This window comes from Physcomitrium patens, chromosome 13 (genome assembly GCF_059467195.1).
Source record: "Physcomitrium patens ecotype Gransden chromosome 13, ASM5946719v1, whole genome shotgun sequence".
Taxonomy (NCBI): Eukaryota; Viridiplantae; Streptophyta; class Bryopsida; order Funariales; family Funariaceae; genus Physcomitrium; species Physcomitrium patens.
In genome coordinates this window covers 16,204,669-16,220,057 of record NC_143422.1, presented here as the reverse complement: position 1 = coordinate 16,220,057, position 15,389 = coordinate 16,204,669, and the positions used below count along the sequence as shown (strand labels likewise).

Sequence of the window (15,389 nt, the reverse complement as noted above, 5' to 3'; positions counted from 1 at the left end):
GCAAGGTCCCCGTTTTAATAACTCCTTTGTAACAGGTTAGACCGGTTAATTTCCACGCAGCAGAGTGCTTCCCTTGCAATACAAAGCCATTCATGTCAAACTGGTACCTCAACATCACAAAACCTTTGTTGCCTCCCAGACAGCCTGCTGACGGGGAAGGAAAATGATCCACTGAAAGGTATTGGAGAGGAGCATCGCCTAATCAAAGAAACTTGGCAGGTTCACATTTATTTCATTGGGCTGAGAAGAATAATTGGCTGCATCGGACTTTAAGACCAGCAAGGTTATATCCAACGTTGATATGGTCACCCTTTCCTACTGCAAGGACAAGATACAGCACGTGTTTCCTCTTCACTCGCACAGCAATTCTACATCACCACTGCAGGTGCACCTCGGCAAGTCACCACAGGGATCCACTCACTTAGGCTGATAAAACTAAAAATCTATCAATTTAGCTCGTACGTTCATCCAACCGCTGCAGCCATCCCTCTCAGCAATGTCCTCATCCTCGTCGACGATCTCATGCAAATTCGTGTGCCCTCGGAAATAGACCAAATAAACTCCAGGACCCTTCATTCTACAGGGATACTTCTGTTCCTCAATCCTATGTTGAATATATGTAATACAATTCTTTACATGTCACCACTTTTTTTTAGTAGTCTTGGCAGTCTATCATCGATTGTGAATAAGATGCACATGGATTGATAGTAACCCTTCAAATCATGGGTCGCATAGGATTCAGCTTCAAACAGGCGTAATCCAATCGCTGAGATCGATTTACAGGAGCGCATAAAACGGGAAAGGTGGCCACATGAATCCTTGGGAAACAGTAAGGAATGCACTGCTGGGATCACCTTGACTGGCGCTCTCGATCAATCGCAAGCTCGGTGCAGTGGAGGCACACTAAGGGGCTGTGCAATCACCAAGTAAAAATAATATAAGAGAGAAACTATGATTCAAGAGAGAAGTCTGGCTCAGCTGGTTTAGGAATGTTGGAGATTCTCGCAAGCTCGGCTGCTTGCATGCTGCGCAGCCGCTGCACTCCCCGCATTGCATTCTTAGCAAACTTTCCGGCCAAAATGGTTGCGCCCAAGCTGTGCCCGTCTTGATTCCGTCCAGGTTCGTCTCGCAATGCTTCGTCTAAGAACTGCTCCCCAGGACTATGACGAAGCTCCGCCAATTTTCGTCGCTGGTACCTTCGCCAAGCCGCTTGAATGTAAGACGACGCCCAGGTTCGCCAGTGATGGGAATAGTATCGAAACGTGTGTTGTAGCTCCTTGCTGTGAAGACGTCGGAACTGACTGGCAACGAACTTGAGGTCTTCTGAGGAGAGAGAAAAGGCTTCAACTTCCGTTATGGCCTTCACGGTATGGGTGGAGATGGGCAGATGGTTCTGTGGCTTAGGATCTAACGCCCATGTGAGAAGCTCCTCGCCGCAGAAGGCACCAGCTTTTAGGACGCCGTAGTTGATGAAGCCGGAGCGCCCTCCATTCGTAGTCATGCTCTCGAGGGTGCCGCGGATGATGAAGAGCATTTCATTGACGGGATCGCCCTCGCGGAGGATGATGGTGCTCTCGGTGCAGAGGGCAGTCTTGAGCCGCTCACACATGGCGTCCAGCAAGCTCTCGTCCATTTGGTCGAAAAATGGCACCTAACGAGGAAATATAAACAAACAAATAAATAACCACTTGGTTTCAGCCATTGCAGTGGGTGTGGCAAACTTGTAGTCCTAAACGCACCATTGGCGTGAAGAGTTTGATGATAAAGCTTACATTGCGGACAAGGTTCAGACAGAGATGGCGTTTGATGTCCCTGCGAAGATCTGATGGCAAGCTTTGAACGAGCACCTCCTCATTAACGCCTCGCGTTGCCACCCACTTGTATTGGTCATAACGTCGGACTCGCTGCACAATATCCTGGGGCAAGTTGCGGTGGCGCATCCACTGCTCTGAATCACGACGCTTCACTCTCATCTCCTCTAACCTCAACGTGAGAGATTGAAGGTACGTCTGATAAACCCACCCAAGAAGGCCATCGATGGTGAGTGAGCTCTTGAAAACCCTGAACTTTTCATAAGAGTAATTCTAAAGATGGGAAGAATATTAGAAATGGAACCTTACTTGCATGTTACCGATCAGGATGGCGAAGAGTAGCAAGCCTGCAATGATGATGAGGATGTCGAAAATGATTTCCCACACGTACGTGCTCACTTGCAGGGTTTGCGTCAACGAACTGAAACACAATAGACGCGAATCAGACTGTGATAATCACCTCAAAAGAATACATAATGTCCTCATACATCCTAAACCTAAACTCAACACTAAACGTAGAGCTTGGTACAAAACCTACCATGTGCTGTGCAAAGCAATCGTTATAAAAAAACCTGGCTACATAGACGACCATACATCTAGTTTTAGAAGCCAACCATAGGGTTTGGGGTTTGAAGGGCAAACCACTTACCTCAAAGCTAGCAAGCCAAGCCACAAACTGTAAAAGTATCTCGTAATGAATTTTGTGGAAGTGATATCGTTATCAATCGCATTAGAGTAAATTCCATAATTAAACTGAGCACTGGTACAGTTTGAAGCTAGAGTAGTGCTTTGAGACCATGTGTTACGGTCAGGGTTTGTGAGAGAGAAGCAGTCCAGAAAAACTCTTTGACAAGAAGGTTCGCTGTTACACACTCCTGCCCAACACTTTTGCTGCTGCTCAACCGCCAGCATGTACCAGCAAGCGCCCACAACCTGCAAGCGAGTGATCACAATTTCCAAAAAATAACTGAGCGATTCTCCCACGATCATCTCTGGATAACAATCAATCAAGATTTTTAACATGGTGGACTTGAGGGTAGAGAGGAACTTACATGGCTCGCAAGCATGTAGAGGAGGAGGTTGAAAGCGGCTCCAGCCCAAGCCGTTTCCATGAACACCCCAGTTGTGTTGATGATCTTGGACGTCAATGGAAAGAGACGAAATAGGCGAGGAAGGTACTGGAGGAATACAATAAATCGAAGAGCTTTCTTCGTGGCGAGTGACGGCGTTGAGCTGTTCATGCTTGGAATTACAACCCATATCACAAACTGCCATGGCCAAATGAAGGAAATGCTCAGAAGGGTGAGCAATGGACAAACCCCTAAAGCCTCAAAGCCACAAGTATAGATGACCATGGTGAGAGACTAACCTGCGGGATTGGCAACACGGCCAAAAGATCGAGCCAGAAATCTTTTCTTAAGTAACGGATGGCGATCTTCTTAGGATCCGTGACAAGGTCACCACGTCCAAAAACACGAGAAGAAGGGGCAATGTAGGCTGTTTTGAACTGAAGAAACATATGGATCATGTACAAGAAATCAGTAATCGTCCGGAATACGGTGACAGATTTTTTGAGGCCAACTGATATTCCAATGCAGTTCTGCTCGTTGTTGACGTAAGGGAGGTAATAAAAGAGCGGATCCACGAAGATGGCCACCAAGCAGGAGAACACGAAGAAGGTGTTCCATCGGTGGAGGGACTGGCTCGCGGGGTCCAAGTATGTCTTTTTTCCAGGCTTGGGATCGCTTTCGTCGTAAGCTTGAAAGTAGCTTTTGAACTTCAAGCTGTTGCCTAGACGGAAAATGCCCAGGGAACCCTTCTCCCACCCCCGCCCACCCGAGGAACCGCGTGCATTCACTGTAAATTTTTGGTTGCTCTGGTTGAGTGGTACATTGCTGTCGGAATTGTATCCATCGTTTGAGTCAAGGTCAGCCCGAAACCTGGCAAAGACGATCCACAGTTTTGTAAATCCTTCACAGACAAGACCAGGTCCAAGAGTACCCTAGATTCAAAACTGTGCTTACCTCACGAATCTCTTTGTCTGGCCATCCATTTTCAGCACCTTTGTCGTCAAACTACGCATTTTCAAACGCACTGAGACCTAAAGTAATGCTCGCCACGCATCGATTGGCTGCTCTTCAAAGGTTCATACGCAATCTCCATCAAAACGCTGAAGGATAAACGCCACTCTAGCTCTGCACACGTACAGCACACCTGAGACTAAGAATTGCGTGCTTGTGCCGACCAAACATTCAACAACACAGTCGGAAGCCCAGTATCACACACTGCAATTCTCCCAACTTGATCGAAAGCGCTAAAGAATATGTGAAGAACTGAAAGACAAGAACAGCAATAGCCTGAAGCTGTCCTGTGTTGCGCCAGTCAGTGACGAAGGACCTTTTCATAGCTGTCATTTGCGCAATCAAAAACATAACTGCTACCGATTTTCTGAAACTCATCCAACTCCGTCAGCACTTGTCTTCTGCACTTCAACCAAGAGAATACACCTCGCTAGTACAACACAATTACTGAAATACACGACTGATTCGTCTCTCAGCCACGTGTTGCCATGCTCAACCTTTCTAAGAATTTGGAACTAGAAATCCCTGCACGCATTGTGAGGTCACCAATTTCAAGCTCACCACACGACCTTAAAGATCGACAGTAGTCTTTTTCTCAACCTGTTTTTGAATTTGAAATCGGTCATCCTTAGGTCGATACTCCCAAAACCTAGCATGTTCAATCCCAACCTTCACCACCTCAACAAAACAACCGAAAGGGCTTGTTCACAAATAATCCCAAACTACAACGTAATTCCAACCGAGCGAACTTGTTCAAAGCCTAAAAAAAACCCCCTCCTCTGCCATCCTCTAACTAATAACTCCCCTCACCCGAATCTGTCCACACAAATACACATTTTGTTCATGAAATAGGGTACAGCTTACTGCAAATGGGAGGCGCGGTTGGATTCCACGCCTGTGGGGATGGCAAGACGAAAGCAGCAAAACCCCGGCAACCACAGAAATCAGCGACAACCGAGCATGTGGGGAATCGACTCACTCACTCACTCACTCACTGGATCCGCCCTCTCCGGCGAGAACCCACAAAGCCGACCTCCTTCCTTCCTTCCGCATTCACAATGCAACCACAGATCGCGCACCCGTCGTGGGTTCACAACGCAATGCAATGCAGGAGGATGATTTCTACACAATACATACACCCATAAATAAAAATAGATCTGAGCATGGGTCGCCACCAGCGAGTTAGCTAGCTACGTTAGTGGAGGTGGGATCGGGATCAGCAGCTCCGACAATGACTCGCTCATTCACACACTCACACATTCACTCCAAGGATCTGGGTTGCAGTGAGTGCGAGCGGCGTCGACACTGCCATCGTCGCATCACAAAAAACACTGCATTCCGGAGTCAACGATAGAAAACTATGCGAGACGTGAAGCTCGTCCGTTCGTCCGTTCGTCCGCCAGTTTCTGCGCGACTGACGGAGCTGAACGAGGGAGAGCCATCGAACAGAATCGTCGACGAACGAAAATTTCCCGAGGCGCGGAAAGGCTCGTTCGTTAGTTAGTGGTGGAAGTTTCGGCTATAGGTTCACCTTTTGAGCGCTTTGTATTGTAGCCACAAAGACAGCATCCGGTCACCGTCACGCAAACCGCGTCCACGGTGCGTGGGCCAGCCCTATCACCGGCGAAATAAGTTGGAACTGCCATGGATTGCTCAATTGTGATTCAACTTTCGGTATCTATTTAATGGAAAGAAAAAAATAATTTTTAAATCCATAGAAAAAATATATAAAAAATACATACATACATACATACATACATACATACATACATATGTTTCCTATAATTCAATGTTTTTGTATTTACAATGATTATAATTTTTTTATTTTTTTATAAATGTAACATTAATTGTCTTTATTCTTAATTACTTTAGCTAGTGATGTCTTGTCATTGTAAAAGTGTTGCACTTACTCCAAAATTAAATATATTTTTCAGAATTATTTATTTTTTATAAATAATATACTTATGATTATATTTTAAATGATCAACTAAATATCTATATTTGTAAAAAAATGATTAGATATTACTAAATAATTTATGAAAAGATATTACTAAAGAAGAAGGAAAACAAAAAGTAATTAAAAATAAAAAATAAAAAATCATAGATATTAAACCAAGATTAGAAAAAAAAATTGATAAGATTAAACATGGTTTTATTCTTGCTTCTACACACACTAGTTAATGAAAAAGCTTTCCAAAAACTTCTTTAAAATTATGAAATTTGCAGTACAAGTACCTAAATTATGAGGCTCTACTATAATGGCTTTTTGCATTTATATGTCTTTATAGAAAGAAAGTTTTTATAACCCTATTACACATCTACAACTAATTATAAATCCAATCTATATCTAAGAAGCTTATTTAATCTTTTGTGACAGATATAATATCCATCCAATTTATTTCTATTAATTATTTTTTCTATCTAATTTTGATAGTTTAAATAATATAAATACATATACATATATCATAAAAGATGTTATTTGTTTTGAAGAATATTTATTTTCTATATAATATTTATAAAAAATTTAGAAATATTTTATAATCATTTTTTTAATTATATACATAATTAACTATATATATGTTATTATTATCATTGTTCTTATGTAAAAATATAATATATATTTTATTTCAAGTTTATAAATATATATATATATATATATATATATATATTTTATCAGATCTAAAAAAATTAAATTTATAAGATATTTTAAATTCAATAAAAAATTATATACAATAATAATGACAATAATATATCACAAACATACATATTTATTCCAATAATTACTTTGATAATATGAATAGGTAGAAGTAGATTAAAGTAGATAAATTTGATAATATTTTGTAGAAAAGCTTTTGTCAAGGACATGAACCTCAAAGTAAGAAATCTTCAATACACTCTTATGCCACTGTCGTGTTGTAACACGAGTATACTGTGAAAATATAAAAAAAGAGGACTTTTATTAATGTTCAGTTACCTCGAATATTGGGAGCAACGACCGATTCTAGTACCAATATTCAGGGGCCAATTTCAGACACCCCATCACAGTCGGTCAGGGCATACTTACCAATAACGAAATGCTCCATTCGAGTCCAATAGTGGGAGTCAACAGAATCGAAAGGATTAAATCGATGACTGAGCGAGCCTGATGCAAAGGACTAATTTGACCCAATTACGGGAACATCCAAGTCTTACTATGGGCCTCTTAGCCAATATGAGACCTGATTTGGTCGGGCGACTCAATGTGGTCCCGATTACGGGGGTTTCGATTCCGTTTCAGGCTGTCCTATTCTCTATGCCATTTCAGGGAACGTTGTTTCCGAAAAAAGAACCTTTTAAAAGGCAAAAAATGGAGGAGAAAGCTCTGACGGTGGAGCCAATTTCAGATCCAAGATGGAAGATTGAAGAAATTCGGGGAATCTAAGGTGGGAGAATAGGATCTTCTCAGGGTTAAAGGGGAGGATAGGTTAAGAAATGAAGGGAGGAGAATTAGGGTTTTAAGGGTCAGAGAACTAGCTTCATGCTTCGAGGGGAGGAGGAAAAAGAAAGTGAATTAGAGTTTTTTTTTTTCTCATAGGGTTTTGAAGAAGACGGAGGCAATCGTTGCTAAAAGTCAGTGTTGTACTGGTGAATCGGGGTTTTAATGAAGTGGGTGTGATTATTCTTGACTGTTTTATGAAATCGAAGTTACGTCTGTGATTGAAGAATTAAAAGGATGTCTATAGGATTGTGTATGCAGAGTGAATGAAAATTTTTGGATTAATCTAACAAGACAATCAATGGATATAAGGTCGTGAGTATAAAGCGGTATCGGAGATTAGCAGATTGGGTTGTTCGGGGTTCTCTGTAACATCTATAGACCTACCGGCTGGGGCAAAAAGGATTTTGGCGAGCAGTTGAAGGACATCCGTATAGATTTACGATATATTCTTATAATTTTTTATATTCCAACACCCAAAAACCGATAGACTGCTTGAATATTAGCGAATCTCCATACTACCTTCTACAGCCAGACGTCCAGTACGTTCTCGAGTAGGAAAGCACGTAATACGACATAAGTGGTGAACCCGACGTGAAAGCTTGAGGTGGAAGGTATTGGATTTCATTTGATTTTATTTTTATTTTTATGGAGAATGAAAATAAAAATTTTGAGGGATTTTTGGGAGGAGTTTCTAGTACGGGTTCTTCTAAAGGACAAGGTATGCATATGGATCCATCTATTGCTAGTATGTTTCAAGCCTTCTCATTATCAATGCAGCAATAGCAAAGCAATGATCGAAAGGAAGCTTTGGCAACTAAAGCATTGTAAGCAGTGGTCAATAAAATTGATCAATTTGATGGAAAAAATATTTCAAGGTATTTAAGATGTTATGTTTGTGAAATAGAATTAAATCGGATTTCTAAGAAGAAAATGGTTGAATTATTTGGACTTGCCATGATATCGGAGATAAGAGACCATATTACATCGATTACGGATTGTTATGGGAATTCATGGGAGGTTTTTTCACATGCATTGAAAGACGAATATTTCTTGGAAGATGTTGATCGCGTTACTTAGAAGCTGTTTCTAGAATGGATTGAACGACCTAATAAGAATTTGCAAGCAACAGAGCTACTAAGGGAATTTGAGAGGCAGTACTCTCAATTATCGAAGGTAGGAAAATTGACATTGGAGCCAAACAAAGTTGATCTATTTCTTCAAGCTGCTGATAGAGATTTACAAGGGAAATTAGAACTCCTTCTTGAAGACAAAGAAGAAGATGAATGATTGACAACAAAGTGGAAGAACGTTGGAGATGCGGGGGGGTTGCTTACAAAAAGAAAAAAGAGGAAGGATAGGAGCAATATTCTGAAAACAATAAGAGCATCCAAAGCTCCAGTATGTACAACACCACCAACAATGCCTACAGTTCAACCTTCGACATCCTTATCAAAGAAAGCAAATATGGGGATGGAAGAAATTATACGAGGAATGTGAGATCTTCAAATCAAATTGGCAAGACTTGAAGAGAATACTTCTACAAATAATTTGAAGAATGTTTCAAAACAAGGATATATACAAAGATGCATTTAGTGTGATGACGCTTCACACACTAGGAAAGATTGTAATGAATTTAATAATATGATATGGCAATGAATTATTTGCTTGAAAGATGGAAAGATAGCATTAAAAGATAGAGAGGATCTTCTTCAAACCAATTTTGGCAAGGGAGGAATGAGAGCATTGATTCAAGATTACTTAAAAGAGCATAAAACAGCAGTACGAGAAAGTACAAGTTATGGTACTAGAGTAGATGATGACCTTGGTGGAAGTAAGGAAACTAGTGAGTTTTGGGCTTCTGCCATTTCTACAATGCAAGAAGGATAATTACCTCGAGAAGCATTTTTGAGGACTGCAACTACAATACGAGGTACAACAGGTTGGGAGGATCCTATTGAGTCTCTTTCAGTTCATGCATATATTGCTAAGAATCAAAATGAAGCTTTGATGGAAGAAAAGAGACGAGGAAATTTTGATGATACGAGAGAAGAAAATTCTTCTAAAAGGCAAACTCGAGGAGACAAGGCTCGGGAGGCAGCTTCATAGGAATTGCCTGTAAAGAATACCTCAGCATGATTAAAAGAAAAAATAAGGGAGACAAAAGATGAGGGCAAATCAATTGCTTATAAGCTACTTTTTGACATTGAAGTGGCAACAAATTTGAAAGGAGTGTTGGAAGAATGTATATTAAACGCTAAGATGGAATTCACATTGAAAGAAGTTTTGAGAATTGCAAAGAAGGAGTTTCATGGTGTTATCATTGATAGCATTAAGCGAAAGAGGTAATTAATGGGCGAAACTGGAATAAGTCAGGCTATTGATGTAATAATATATAAAAATGAAGAAAAGGTTGATATTGGTTACAAGCAACCAAAAAATGAAAAGAATGGGTATAATCAACGAGTACGTTTTGAAGATTATAGTGATAAGGAAATGAAAACTTTGAATCATTATACTCGAAAGCATTGGACAAGGGCAACTACTGAGGTATTGATGAAAGTAGGAGATATAAAAGAACCAATTTTTGCTTTAGTCGACGATGGTTTTGAAATAAATCTCATGTCTAAAGATCTTTATAAGAAGTAAAAATGGCCAATTGATATGGAATATGGATGGGCAATTCGAGCAGCTAATAATATACAGGGCGAATTATATGAAACTTGTCCAGATGTCAAAATTTGGATTGAGGATGTTGCGACGGAGCAACATTTCTTTGTTCAAGATACAACGACTTATCCATTGATTTTAGGACAACCTTATATTACTGCAACTCGGATGGAAACAAAAGTACTTGACGATGGTTTTGCTTATGCAAGGATACGTAGCAAAGATGGGAGGAAAGTTGTATAATTTCTAACAATACCTCTTAACCATGAACGGAATCGAGATAGGTTGAGGGAGAAACCATTGCCAAAGATTGTTGAAGGATTTAAGGATTTTGGGGAGGTACCAGTATAAAGTAAGATTATAGAGGTACAGAAGAGGAGGTACTCTCCCAAGATGAAGGTACCTTTCATGCAAGTTTTATTGGTATTTTGGAGAATGGAAATATTATGTATAAGAAAGTTGATGATTTTAAAAGAAAAGAAAGAAAAAGATTATATAATATTGAAGGAGAATTACACAAGTTAGGTACATTATAAGATGATGAGAGGATTTTAGATGTTTATGAAGAAAATGGACTGGAAGATTCATTGAAATTGATTACATCTATTGGGTTAGGAGATAATGATAAGATTGTTGAGATTCATTCAAGAGAGGTTTATACCATACTTAAATCTTTTCAAGCACCAAAAGTCATTGTAGAGACGAGATATAAAACGGTAGATAACAAGGTAAAGCCTATTGCTGGACCATTACCAGAAGATTTTAAGGAACAAATAGGAGAAGCATCAAAAGAAGCAAGTTTAAGAGATCCAATAAGTATTGGACATCAGTTTACTAAAGAGACTTTTGAAGAATTGAAGATTGGTTCTAATGGTTCTTTATTGTCGGAGGAAATTACTTTCTTCAAAAAGATGTTGGCTAAACAAGGTAGATCATTTGCCTTCAAATCTTATGAAATTGGGTGTGTAGATCCGAATATTATTACACCTATGGTTATCTTCACTATACCGCATGTACCTTGGAATCTAAGACCAATTCCGGTACCAAGGGCACATTTACCAAAATTGGTGGAACTATTAAAAGAAAAGATGAAGATGAAAATATTGAAACCCTCATTTGTGCCATATTCTAGTCGATGGTTTATGGTACTTAAGAAGAATGGGTCACTACGGTTTATTCAAGATATGCAACCGGTGAATGTAGTAACTGTCAGGAATGCAGGAATTGGACCTATTGTGGATGAATTTAGAGGCATTTGCAGGAAGGGTGATCTATTCAATGGGTGACTTGTATTCAAGTTTTGATCAATTTCAACTTGCCAAAGGAAGTAGAGATATGACGATGATGAGGACACCACTTGGATTGGTTAGAATGTGCACTTTTTTTCAAGGCACGACCAATTCAGTTGCACATATGATAAATGGGATGAATAAGATATTGAGAGATTTTATTCCAGAGAAGACTATGCCTTTTTTGGATGATGTTCCTATAAAAGGGTGTAGAGAAGGAGACAAGGATGAAACTTTAGATAAGAGGGGGTGTCGCAAATATGTTGTTGATCATATACAAGATTGTGAAAAGATTTTAACTTGGCTTAGAGAAGTTCATCTTATATTATCGGGTATGAAGTCCGTATTTGGAGTACGAGAGGTTGTGATTGTTGGACATTAATGTGGATCTTACGAAAGAAAACTAGATCCGACTAAAGTTGATGCAATTGAAAGGATGAAAGAGGATTGTGATTCTTTAACAGAGGTTCACAAGTTTTTAGGTGCATGTATATTTTATCGAATCTGGATCCCTCATTATGCTCACATAGCAGATCCATTATATGAACTGTTATGCAAGGGCTACCGATTTAAATGGGAAGAAAGACATATTCAGGCAATGCAAAGATTGAAGAAATTATTAATGTCACCTCCAATATTGAGGAAGGTTGATTATAAGTGCAATAGATCAACGATTCTTACAATGGACGCTAGTCCAATTGCCATTGGATGGACTGTGGGTCAAGATGATTCCAGTGGAAATAGATTTGCAGTTCGATTTGGAGCTAAAGTTTTAAGTATTTGTCAGCGGGCATATTTGCAAGTCAAAAGAGAACTTTGGGGAGTTGTTTCAGCTATGAAAGCTGAAAAGGACTATTTGATTGGGGCTGTAGTAGTAATTGAAACAGATTGCTTGCCATTGCTTGGAATGATTACTAACTGTTCAACGCCAAATATTGCAATGTTGAGATAGATTGCTTATATTAAGTCACTAAATCTAGAATTTAAGCATGTTACTAGATAGGACAATTTAGTAGCAGACATGCTATCTTGAGCAAGATACGAGAGAGAGAAAAAAATGGTCGAAGACATTAATGACGTCGGATTGAAATTCTATTCAATATCAAATCTCAACAGAAAAGACAAGTTATTTCTTGAAGAATCTTATGAAGGAGAATTATTGGATATTGGTCATTATTTAAATACCTTGACTAAGTAAGAAAATTGGTCTATAGAAAAATTCAAACAAATAAGAAAAAAAGCATATGGATTTTTGCTTCGAGATGGATTCTTATGGAAGAGACCGAAGAAAAGAATTGGGATGCCACAACGAGTGATAGGCAAAAAAGAAGAAAAACTAATATTATTAAAGGAGTTTCATGATAGTTTATGGGTAGGGCATAGAGAAATCTGGGCTACTTTTGCTAAACTCAAGGAACAATATTGGTCGAAAAATATGTATCGAGATGTGCTCTCATTTGTAGAGTCATGTGAAATCTGTCAATCGTATTCTAATATCCGACATCGAGATGGTCTTCATCCTACGTATCCTCTAACTATTCATTTTAAATGGATTGTTGATTTGGTTATTATGGCGGTTGGGTTATGGCAGATGAGATATTTGGTCTTAGCTCATGAAGATTTATCAAATCAAGTAGAAGGAAGAGCATTGAGGACAAAATCTACAGAGGGGATTTGTAGGTTTTTGCTTAAAGATGTCATTTGCCGCTACGGATGCGTAGAAAAAATCACTGCAGATCGTGGAGAATTAAATGCACAAGAAGCTCGAAAGTTCTTTGAAAGATGTGGAGTTAAACTATCATTGACTACTGCTTATAATTCGGAAGGAAATGCAAAAAGCGAACGTGGTCACCCACCGATTGTGAAAGCATTAGTTAAAGCTTGTAATAGGAAAGTTAAAAAGTGGCCATGGCTTTTGTCATTTGCATTATGGACTGATCGAACAACACATAGTTCGGTGACAGGATATATGCCAGTAGAACTTATGACAGGTTGAAAACCAATTATGCCGATTGAAGAAAGGGTACTTACTTGGAGTATGCTACCATGGGAAGATGGATTGACAAGAGAAGAACTTCTGGCTATTAGGATTCGACAATTGGAGCAAAGATCGGAAGATGTACAAATAGCATTGGAAAGGTTAAAAAGAGCAAGGTTATAAAATAAGGCACGATTCAATAAGTAACATCGATTGAGACCTAAAGCAATTGAAGAAGGTGATTGGTTATTTGTTTATGATAGTAGTCTGGACAACCAATATAGCACTTTACGAAAGTTTTTAAAATGTTGGTTTGGACCGTATATGGTAACAACTATTCATGATAATGCGACTTACTCATTGCGGGAGTTAGATGGCACAAGGTTAAAAATACCAATTGCAGGAAAGAGAGTGAAATTGTTTAAATAAAGAAATGCAAAAATGAATATAGAAGACCTTAATAAAGGTATAGAGATTCCTCAACAAGAAGATGAAAGTGATTTGGATAATGAAGGTGACAAAGACGAACTGGAAAAAGACGTAAAGAATATATTATAAATCAAACAGTAATTGGGTAAATTGGTGCATACCGGAGGATGCACAAGTTCAGAAGGGGTGGATGTCGTATTGTAACTCGAGTATATCGTGAAAATATAAAGAAAGGGGATTTTTATTAATATTGAGTTACCTCAAATATTAGGAGCAACGACCGATTCCAGTACCAATATTCAGGGGCCAATTTCAGACACCCCATCACAGTCGGTCAGGGCATACTTACCAATAATGAAATGCTCCATTCGAGTCCAATAGTGGGAGTCAACAGAATCGAAAGGATTAAATCGATGACTGAGCGAGCCTGATGCGAAGGACTAATTTGACCCAATTACGGGAACATCCAAGTCTTACTATGGGCCTCTTAGCCAATATGAGACCTGATTTGGTCGGGCGACTCAATGTGGTCCCGATTACGGGGGTTTCGATTCCGTTTCAGGCTGTCCTATTCTCTATGCCATTTCAGGGAACGTTGTTTCCGAAAAAAGAACCTTTTAAAAGGCAAAAAATGGAGGAGAAAGCTCTGACGATGGAGCCAATTCCAGATCCAAGATGGAAGATTGAAGAAATTTGGGGAGTCTAAGGCGGGAGAATAGGATCTTCTCAGGATTAAAGGAGAGGATAGGTTAAGAAATGAAGGGGGGAGAATTAGGGTTTTAAGGATCAGAGAGCTAGCTTCATGCTTCGAGGGGGGGGGGGGGGGGAGAGGGGGGGGAGAGAAAGAAAGAGAATTGAGATTTTTTTTCATAGGGTTTTGGAGAAGACGGAGGCAATCGTTGCTGAAAGTCAATGTTGTATTAATGAATCAGGGTTTTAATGAAGTGGGTGTGATTACTCTTGACTGTTTTGTGAAATCAAAGTTACGTCTATGATTGAAGAATTAAAAAGATGTCTATAGGATTGTATATGCGGAGTGAATGAAATTTTTTGGATTAATCTAACAAGACAATTAGTGGATATAAGGTCGTGAGTATAAAGCAGTATCGAAGATTAGCAGATTGGGTTGTTCGGGGTTCTCTGTAACGTCTAGAGACCTATCGGCTGGGGCAAAAAGGATTTTGGTGAGCAGTCAAAGGACATCCATATAGATTTATAGTATGTTCTTATAATTATTTATATTCCAACAGTCAAAAACTGATAGACTGCTTGAATATTAGCGAATCTCCATACTACCTTCTACAACTAGACGTCTAGTGCGTTCTCGAGCAGGAAAGGACATAATATGATACTGCTCAAAAAGACTACAAGATCACTCAAAGATAGTAATATATTGAACTAGAATAGCTACTGCCAATGAGAAGAAGACTAAAAAGTCTTGAAAGAAGATTAAAGAGTAGAAAGGTATTGACAAGAGTAAAGAAGGCTTTATTCTTGCTTCTATGTATATTCTTAACTAGGAGCTACATGGCAATGTCCTATTGGACCTCCAAAACATATTGACTTTGCAAGATATATATCTAAATTTGTAGGACAAGTTTTTTATATGTGTGCTACATAGTTAGTTTATTTTACAAGCTACCAACACATGATTAA

At 39.2% G+C, this 15,389-nt stretch overlaps 1 protein-coding gene across 11 annotated transcripts; it reads right to left on the bottom strand.

The window, feature by feature from the left end:
- Positions 1-199: 199 nt before the first annotated feature.
- LOC112290206 (protein CNGC15b) lies at positions 200-5,228 on the bottom strand. Of its 11 annotated transcripts, none has more exons than XM_090255486.1 (9): positions 4,757-5,228; positions 4,462-4,561; positions 3,836-4,006; positions 3,181-3,751; positions 2,864-3,079; positions 2,461-2,744; positions 2,121-2,232; positions 1,773-2,009; positions 200-1,651 (listed from the first exon to the last, which is right to left on the bottom strand). In XM_090255486.1, exons 3-9 carry the CDS (start codon positions 3,892-3,894, stop codon positions 950-952), a joined length of 2,181 nt encoding a protein of 726 aa, XP_090111612.1. In that variant the 5' UTR covers positions 3,895-4,006; positions 4,462-4,561; positions 4,757-5,228; the 3' UTR covers positions 200-949. The 11 variants fall into 11 exon arrangements, with proteins under 11 accessions (XP_090111612.1, XP_024392023.1, XP_024392025.1 ...); XM_024536255.3 differs by having other exon boundaries at positions 4,209-4,541; XM_024536257.3 differs by having other exon boundaries at positions 4,462-4,541.
- Between the last annotated feature and the right edge of the window lie 10,161 nt (positions 5,229-15,389).